Source organism: Alexandromys fortis, unplaced genomic scaffold, assembly GCF_014885135.2.
Source record: "Alexandromys fortis isolate MF-2015 unplaced genomic scaffold, M_Fortis_MF-2015_v1.1 scaffold_696, whole genome shotgun sequence".
Taxonomy (NCBI): domain Eukaryota; kingdom Metazoa; phylum Chordata; class Mammalia; order Rodentia; family Cricetidae; genus Alexandromys; species Alexandromys fortis.
The window spans coordinates 12,786-22,693 of record NW_026068582.1 but is presented as its reverse complement, the minus strand read 5'-3'; the positions used below and the strand labels follow the sequence as shown (position 1 = coordinate 22,693).

The following is a 9,908-nucleotide window of genomic DNA, read 5'->3' as shown; positions in this document are numbered from 1 at the left end:
GAGAGAGAGAGAGAGAGAGAGAGAGAGAGAGAGAGAGAGAGAGAGAGAGAGAGAAAGCTGGAAGCCGGAGGAATATGAGCACAAGGTCAGCACATGTTACACTTTGAGATTCTGTTAAAACTATAACAATATGGTCAATACATCAACAGGAATGCAAAGTGATTAAGAGTTTAGGGTCTGAGTCAAGCACACAGTGGACCCTCAGAAAGTAGTAAAATATTCATTTTACTCTATAACCCTCCCATACATTAGAATCTTCTTTAGTTTATTTCTTACTCCTAATGTGAATACTTCAGACACTGGTTATATTGTGTTAAGTAAGGGAAAAGAACAGGAGGAAACAATACATTTTTCACTGTAGACATATTGCATTTAAGTAGCTTACTTCCAAGGTTTGTCTGTTCCTTAAATGTAAAATCCATAGATATCAAGGACCTGTATTGATTCGTGCTACAGTTGCATATTCATTTTGTATGTGTGATCCACGCCCATGTGTGGAGGTCAGAAAGTGATTTTTGGGAGCCAATTGCCCAGGGACTAAGAAGTGAGTTAAGGCGAGTGAACCTGTCCTTTATCTGCTAAGGCATTTCACTGGCCCAAATTTGTTTGTANACACTTGCCTAGCATGCATGAGGCCCTAGGTTCAAGCTCCACTACTGACAGGAAGAAAAGGAAATCTAACTGTTCAGGGTCAATATTAGTATACAGAGATACAGCTCATCTGGGCACGTTCACTTTGTTGTCCAACAATTTTGCTAGTTTTGTTCATTTAGTTCTGAGAGTTTCTGTAGAAGGTTAAGGATTTTCTACAGTCAAGCTCATGTGTTTTCAGATGTGTATTTTACCACCTTATAATCGGGCACCTTTTATTTCATTGTCTAGCCTGATGGTTCTGTGTGGTGTGTGTCCTAAGAGTCTCTTGAACAGAAGTGGTCACAACAGCATCCTTTGTGCTTCCTGATCTCAGAGAAAAAACTGCCAGTGTCCCCACGGAATATGATGCTGGCTGTGGGTTTCCACGTGTGGCCTTTGTTAGACTAAGCTGGACTTCTACCCAGTGTCAGGGTTTTTGTCATTAAGTCTGTGAAATGTCAAATGTTTCCATTCAATCTTGCTGATTATACAGCTATTCTATTTTGTTTATTTCTGTCTCTAAAGCATCATGGATTCCAGGAATTTGTCTGCTGCATCTCAGCCACCCAACAGCTAGCTCATAACTATTGAGTTCTCTTGAAACTCTTCTTTCCGTCAGAATAACAGAATGGTCTCAAATTTTAGTAATAGCCATCTCTTTTATCCAAAGTTAATGTGGGAAAGGGCTGGCAATATTGCTAAGCATTTTTGAAGAGTCAACATCTGGTGCATCATCTTTCTCTCCTGGTACCGTTTGTTCATCTTCATCCTATTCTTTATTTCCCTCCCACCACTAGCTTGGGGTAGAGCTTTTAGGGAGGCAAGGATCTTATTATATAACCCAGACACACCTCAAACTCACAAGCCTCCTGCCTCAGCCTCTGATGCTAGGGTTCTAGGTTACATCATATTCTTCACCTGCATTCTAGTAAGTTTTTGGTTTGGGAGATTTATTTTACTTTATTTATTTATTTTGTTTTTCAAGATAGGATTTCTGTATAGCTTTGGAGCCTGTCCTGGAACTGTCTCTTTAGACCAGGCTGGCCTCGAACTGACAGATCTGCTTACCTCTGCCTCCTGAGTGCTGGTATTTAAGGTATGTGCCACCATCATCCATCTCTCAGAGTAATTTTTAACGACTTAATATAATAATCAAATACCCTTTTGGCAAAATATCACACACTGAGAAAGTGAAATAAATGTTAGCTGCAATTATTCCCAGCACTCGTGTTGGCCGTGAAGTCAGGTAGCCAGGTCTGTCTCTGGTCAACCATACAGATTCAAGTACTTTTTACAAACCACTGTTAGCCTCAGTTTTTTCATCCTTTAAATGGAAATAATTTCTATGTGACAGACTCATCATATAGATGAAACTAGATATAAATACATGCCGAGCCACATCATAAATGCCATACCACGATGGCCAACATTTGCATTAATAATACATTGAGCAGACTGGTTAGAGTGGAGCCTCAGATGGCTACAACAAGGGGTAAAGAGGTGAGGAAGGTTTTATTACATGAGGGATGTGGGGAGTCCCATGTTATCCAAGAAGTGAAACCCCTATAGCATGGTTACTAAATAAATATGGGAGGGAAAAAAGGAGAGGGTGTCTGATGCAAAATTCCAAACCTGGTAAGTTACTATCCTCCAAGATGTGGCCATGATGGGCTCAGATGAGCAAGGCATTAGTGAGCGATACACTTGTGAAGGTGAGCATGAGATAGCCCTCAGACCACATGGAAATATGATCCCTGTGGAGTCAGAGAAGGAGGCACATCTTAGATCGATGTGTAGTTCCAGCAGAGTTTCTGCAAGGTTGAGCCTGAGTTCCCCACAGTCACCAAGCAGAGGGACGGGGTCTTACAGAGTCTACCTGGCCTTCCTACCCCTGCAGAAACCATGGTCTCTGTGGAGAGGAGCTGGTACACTGAGAGTCACTAGCCTGGCCTCTGTCACTTAGATCACGGCCACAAGAGACCACTTATTCACGGCTGCCACAGCTGAGACCCCGAGAAAAAGATGAAAACGCTGGGAGTTTCAACACAAAATAGCAGTCGCCCTGTCTCACATTCCCATGGCTTCACATGATTGCCTGGATGAAATTGATGGAATCGGGGATTGGAAGGAAGAGGGAGAAACCAACTTAGAAACACAGCAAGGGTGGAGAGACACTTGCTAAGAGACCCTCACTTCAGCTGACACTTCACCTTCCCACAGAAAACACATTCCCCAAGAGGGTGAACAGAAATCATCTCATGCTAAGAATTCCCTGGGCACACCACTGGAAAATATTTTTACTTCATTTCTTGTTATCTTTTCCTTCCCAACACAAGAGAGTGGCCTTCCGGGGGGTGCAATTGCCGGCATCATCGTTGGAGCTATGGCTGGGGTGACTCTGATAGCAGCCCTGGTATATTTCCTTTGTTTCAAGAAGAAATAGGGTAAGACAGTTTTTTCCCTTTTGTAGTCTCCAAGTCTTAGTGTAATGTTTGGGAGTGGGCAAGGACTTCTCTCCCTCTGCCTCTGAGCTGGATCTCTTTGCCTCTCTGTTAACTCTCTGCTTCTCAGCACTGAGCCTGTGGGTTCAGCCTCCCTGTCTTCAGGCTCCCTGTCCTCTTCTCTCTTGGAGTCCATTTACAAATAGATAGAGAAAGATTGAATTATACCTTTATTCTTCAGTCAGGAAGCCAAGGTTCAAGAAGAAAGGAGAGTGAGGGAATCCAAGGAGCAGCAGGAGGATATAGGTGGCATGTCCCTCTGACTGCAGTAGCAGTGGGGGGAGGGGAGTTGGAAGGAGGAGGGACCCTAAGATCAAGCAACAGAAGAAATAAAATCCTCTTGGTCAAGAAAATGAGTAGAAAAAAAGCCAGGTGGTGGTGGAGCATGCCGTTAATCCCAGTACTCTAGAGGTAGAGGCAGGCAGATCTCTGTGAGTTCAAGATCACCCTTTCTACACAGCGAGTTCCAAGTCAGCCAGGGATACACAGAGAAATTCTGTCTCAACCCTTCTCCTCCCAAAAAAAAAAAAAAAACAGGAATAAAAAGGGAGAGAAAGAAAGGAAGAAAGGAAGGAAGGAAGGAAGGAAGGAAGGAAGGAAGGAAGGAAGGAAGGAAGGAAGGAGAGAAGAAAAGAAAGAGAGAAAGAAAGAAAGAAAGAAAGAAAGAAAGAAAGAAAGAAAGAAAGAAAGAAAGAAAGAAAGAAGAGTAGGAAAAACCATATCCGCACTTGGAAATCAAAACAGGGTATTACGTAGGACAGGTGCAAACCATCAAAGATAAGAGAGCTACACACCAGGGATACAGCTCAGCAGTAAAGCACCAGCCCTGGGTATGGTCGCAGCACCAGGGACCAAAGTAGAGTAGATTCAGAGTCCAGCAAAGAAGGAACAAGGCCTCAGGAGGGAAGGCAGTGCCAAGAATGGGGTGATGTAACTTCAGTGACAGCAAGGAGCCCAGGAATGAGCTGCCCACAGCATCCTACCCAACTCTAAGAGCAAAGATCCCCTGTGTGGGAAGAGTGGTCACAGTGTCTGATATTTACTTGGGGGAACTGACCAGCGTGATCTCACAGAGCACAAACCCTCAGCCTCCAGCCACAGTAAGTAAAGCCACTCACAGAATGAGAACTGGCTTTCTGCCACATATCCTGCTCTGCCAGGGGATCCTGGGCTCAGAGACTACACCTTCCTTTCTGCATGTTTGCAGAAGGGATCTGCACTTCCCTGCACTGAGGATCTCATAAATCATAGCCTTCCTAATTACAGAGGAGTTGCCTGAGAGAGCCCTGAGAAGCTCATTCCACCAGACTAGGCAGGCCTAAAGAAGTCACGTTTCCAGGGGTCTCCTGATGCCTTCCTTCCTGCCTCGATTATAGACGTAGACATCTCCTTTGGGGAGACTTTTTTGGTCTTATGGAATATCTGGGTGCTGTGGCCTCTATGTTCCCCTTGCCACTGGCGCATGCTGCTGAGAATCACCTCTGGGCATCCTGTGAACTGGGCAAACAGAAGGCTCTATCCTGCTCCTCCTCTGATACTAACACAGTGGGTCTGAGCAGCCTCTGAGGGAAGCTAATTCCTGAACTGACCATGGCCACCTCCCCCTGCAACCCCTGCCACCTGCCAAAAGTCAGTCAAACCTTCAGTCAATTTTGCACTTCTGTACACTGACAACTCTCTCTTGCTCCCCTAGATCTGGGCCCCTCTGACAACTCTCCTAACGAGGTAAGCACTGCCACTTTCACTGGCTGTTTGCTCATAAAAATGTCTCTGAAGAATGTGCGCTGGCTGTATTGTTTTGGTTTGTGTACTTGTTTGTTGAGAGAGGGTCTCACTGAACAGCCTTGAACTATGTAACCCAGGCTGGCCTTGAACTCTTGACCATCCTCCTGCCTTAGCCTCTCATGCGCTGGGATGGCAAAAGCATGCCACCACACCAAGCTGAGAATGAGGTATTCTTGGAGACATAACTGTGAAATTCAGCTTGGGTCTGCATTTCTTAGGGCTGCAGCAAACAAAGATTGGTTAATGAGCCCCATGAGTCTAATACAAGAGTGTGTGTTTGGAAAAATCCCCACCCAGTGCTTAATTCCTGACCTTGATTCCTTGTATTCTGTGGCCCTTGACAAGGAACTTGAATGTTTTGATCCTCAGTCTTATCACCTGTGAAATGGGCATTCTGCCTACCTCAGAAAAGAGACTCAAGGGAATAAATGAGTTGACACATGCACGGCACTGTGCACGCAGAGACAACAACGCATCTTTCTCTTCTGATCTGAACCTGCTCTGACCATAAAAAGGATGGATTCCATTCTAATGGGTCTGAGACCCTGTTTCCACCTTATATAACAATTTTACCAAAATTTTATCATTGCAGCCTTTCAACCGAGTACAGGCATAGACTGAAGAGTACTTTAAATCATAAGGACACTTTCAAAGTGTGAACTCTCGCAGGTTGACCACACTCAAAAGCAGCAGGCAAGCTAAGTTACTTCACAACTACCCCCACCCCGCAAACACACTTTGCTGTCACTTCCCAACAAATAGCAGTGGCGGTCAGGATGGCCCATACCCTCGCTCTCTGTTCTGTGGCCCATCTGGATGTCTCTCTTGATTCCTCCTCTGTCCCCATGGCTGTCTCACCCTGTTTCTCAACCTGTCTCCTCTAGTGACCACACATCAGACTGTCAGACAGTGAGTGACGGGTGTCCTCTCCCATGGCTCACCTGGCACAGAGGCCACAGCACAGTGGGGCTGGTTCACCAGCAAGGTGAGGTTCTGACCTGCGGGACTGATGTCACTGACCAGCACTCATACTTTCAGGTGGATGACGTGGCATACACCGTCCTGAACATCAACGGCCAGACACCCAAACCACCAACTTCAGCCTCCCCATCTCCAAGAGCCACAGAAAGTTTATTCAGAAGTAAAAGAGAAATGATCATGCTGGCTACACTAATGATGCATTTCCAGAATCTCATCCTCACTAGGAGATCTCTGTACCATGAGATGAGGAAACACATGTGTGTATGCACGCACACACACAGCTCCAGGCGGCAGCATCTTCAGTATCAATAGAAGGAACAATGTATTCTGGAGCCTACAGGAAACCCAACCTTTCTTGGAATTGAAACTTGGCTGAGAAAAGGGCACCAAAGCTGCCCACCCTTCACTCCCCTTCATGGCTTGTTTTAAATTGACCTATTCAGAGCACAGTCATTCTCCCCAGCTCCAGTCCTGTCCTAGCACAGTCTGACTTGAATTCCCATAACCCTGGACGTCACCTAAGTGCTAATGCCAAAAAACAAAGGACAAGCAGGAAACGGGCATTCCTGCGTCTTTAAAGCCCGATGTGAAGCCATCATACACGGGAAGATAAAGTCTCAGCCAGAGGTCTCAGGAAATCTCCACGCCGACAACCGTCATGCTTGCCCGGCTGTGGCATCAGGGTCTCTGTATGTTGTGCATTTACACCTGAGCCCACCTCTGAGCCTTTCTCCAGAAAACCCACTCAAAGCAGCTAGCAAAGCTCTTTGGCAGCATCCACTGCCATTGCTAACGCAGAGGGCAGGTGCAAAGACAGCATCTCTAGCCTCTACGAGGAAGGAGTCCAGAAAAGCAGGGCTGGTGAACTGACAGTCTCCTGGAATCTGAAAACAGAACAGAGAGATACCCTACGTGGAGCATTGAGACTGTTTCTAAAGAAGCCACGTTTGAAGGTACTGGAGTTTGCTTCTCTGCAAGACAACCCACTACTTGAATTTTTGTTAACTGCTGACTTGGCTCAGTGTGTGAGCTGATAGGTCTGCCTTAGGGGCAAGAAGCCATTGCACCTCCAGCTCCCTTGGCCTCTCAAGCCCGTTTGATCAAGAGTTCCAAACAAAAAATAAATAAATGAATAACAAGACAAATCACTTGTACAACCACAGCCTAGTGTCAATCTAAGTCTCCTACTTCCCTGAATTCCTCAGAAAAGCCTGACATTTCCTTTCTCCATGTCTTCACCTTGATTGTTGGACACTGGCCAGAGCCTACACAATATTTCTCTGACACTTTTGGCTTCCTTGCTCTCTCCCTGGAGCTCTCCTGCCCCCACCCTCTGCAGGCCACCAGCAGAACTCTTGCCTGACTCACAAGCCAGCCATTCCTCCTCCACTCCAACACCTATCCAGGCCGATGCTGAGATTTCCAGCTTGTCTAACTTGCTGTTTTGCTTTTAAACTCTAACAAAAACTGTCCTCGGCTTCAACAACTAACAACAGGCTTTCCTCATTCCCACCCCGCTCCTGGAGATCCAGGACCAGCCTCCAAGTACCCTTCTGCAGTGTTTCTGCCTGTGCATAGTATGCCCTTTCTTTGGCTTCTCTTTTTGACTTTTATTTTTTGAGACAGAGTTTTAGCATGTAGCCTGAACAGGCTTCAATATCACAATAACAGTTTCTACAATCTCCCTCCTGCTGAGATTACAGCTCAGGCCACCAGGCCCAGCGGCTTGTGCATTCCCTGACTGCCCTACACTCTCAGGAATCCTTGGCCTCTGCTACTGTGTGTTTGGTCCACATGAATTGTGCCCTTAAAGGAACACAGTCACTCAAGCCGAAGACATTGTTTACATCCTAGAGAGCTGTGCACTGGTGCTCCCCTGGGAATGTGGGACACTTGCAGGGGGTTCTTTCCCAGCCCTGGGCTTTCAACAGCCTCAGAAACCTACTTTTTCCCACCTGGGATGAATCCCAGCAACAGGAGAAGAAAAGGCCAATGTGCTCTCAGGGATCCTCTCTTCAAGACGTACCCCCACCCTGTGCCTGCTAATCAAGGGTTTTATTGGATATTAAGTGTTTGTTCTCATGCCGTGCCTAACGGGTCTTCCAAGACAGTTATTCTGGAGTTCTTGTACTTGGGGATTTCTCTCAGGGACTTCCAGCTCAAAGAAATTCTGTGTATATTTTCCTTCATTAATTCTATTCTTGATTATTTAAAATTGCCTGGCTAACGCCAAATCTGAGTTATTTGTAAATTTCCCCTATGTTCATAATAAAATATCACATATTTCTAATGCTACTTTGTGGGGTTTTCTGTATTTTGTTTATTTCTGCTTTTGCCATGCTTAGGGTGGATGCTACGGTCTTGCATGCACTAGGCAAATGCTCTACACTGAGATACATCCCTACCTGGTACCAACTAGACAATGTCTTCCTTACAGGTAGAAGACGACAGCTGCTGGATGGGGGGACAGAGTGAGCCTACTGCTAAGTAGTGTACAGTAGCTCTCTGATGTAGTTGTCTATAGAGACCTGCATGGAGCTGCACCTGATGGTGCTGGCTTCTGCCCTCTGAGATCCCGAAAGCGAGTGCTTTCTGTGATAATCAACTCCTTATATGGCTAAGGCCTGACTCATACTATTATCACGCAATGATTGTCAGCTGCTTGTATATGCATGGACCTATGGGCGGTTCCCACCTGGCAATCCGGGGTTGGCGGCCTGTGTGTTTTTAAGGGCTGGGAGAGGTTTGCCCGGAGAGAGAAAGAAAGAGAAAGAGAAGGAGAAAGATTACTGTGAACAAGATCCTGATTAAACTGCTTGCAAGAAGAGCTCCAGTGTTGTGTCTTCCTTGCTGGTTGAGGCAGGCGCGACAGTTGTCTAGGAATTAGCTAAATGCACTGCACATTTATTAACAAAGTATACGTGCAAGCAACAAGCCAATCCCTGAGCTGCCCAGAAAGAGCTGTTTACAGTCCTCTAAGAGAGGGGGGATTACGGGAACAAAGAGCCTCTCTGGTCCTTTCCATCACAGTAAACAATTCCTCCAACCCAAGTGGCTCCAGCCACTCAAAGGCAGCAATGCAGCTTTCAGCTCAGAAATCTCCACATGTTGCCTCACACTGAACTGTCTCCAGCACTTCCTGTCCCTTTCTCATCGCTAATTTCCTGCCTGTCCTCTTAAACCTCTGACCTGAATAAGATCCGTGTAGTAATTCCATCAAGTGCTACCCTGGCATCTCCTTTTCCTCCCTGGTAAACAATGACAATGCATGTGTGGCCGGCCCTTCTCCTGTCCCATTTCTATACCCAAGATGCTGGAAACACCAGGAAACCACTGCCACTTCTTGGATCCAAAGGGGTATGTCACCCTCACACCATCTACAACCACAAGCAATTCTTCTTTTTGGGTCATTTGTTTTGCATCCACCACTAACATACAGCATTCTGACACAAGTCAGACCTCAGATGCTTTGTGTGCCCACCCTTTGCTCAGCTCCAAAGGTATCTGCAGATGGTTCCTGCATGTGTATCTCAAGCCCCTACCTCTTGCTGGAACTCACGGCACCTGCCTCCAAATAAGTACTCATGCAAATAGCTCATCACCCTCAGCACATGGATTTCTTTGTTTTAGATTCATTTTGAGTGTGTGTTTATTTGCTTTCTTTTGAAACAGAGTCTCCCTGTGTAGCTCTGGCTGATCTGGAACTCACTATGTACACCAGGCTTAAACTCACAAAGATCTGCCTGCCTCTGCCTCCCAAGTGCTAGAATTAAAGGCATGAGCTCCAGACCTTACTCCCTTAATGTATTTAAAAAAATGTTTTTACCCACACATATGTTATATGTCAAGCATGTTCTCACGTCTTTATCATTCTCAGTTCTCATTAGATGTGTCTCTGATACATCCCTGTGCCTCTACCATATGTATGCATAAAATTCTTAGTCCCAATGCTAGGCCTACAGATGGACACCAAGCAGCACGATTTCTCCATTACATTCGTTGTGGTCA

General features: G+C 45.8%; 1 protein-coding gene across 1 annotated transcript in view; it reads left to right on the top strand.

Moving 5' to 3' along the window:
• Window positions 1–8,195, top strand: part of LOC126495888 (carcinoembryonic antigen-related cell adhesion molecule 1-like) — a 23,181-nt gene extending 14,986 nt beyond the window's left edge. Inside the window, 5 exon segments of the mRNA XM_050133463.1 lie at window positions 195–208; window positions 2,972–3,059; window positions 4,136–4,234; window positions 4,828–4,859; window positions 5,958–8,195. Of these exon segments, the coding sequence (XP_049989420.1) occupies window positions 195–208; window positions 2,972–3,059; window positions 4,136–4,234; window positions 4,828–4,859; window positions 5,958–6,212 (488 nt within the window). The 3' untranslated portion in view covers window positions 6,213–8,195.
• Window positions 8,196–9,908: the final 1,713 nt, after the last annotated feature.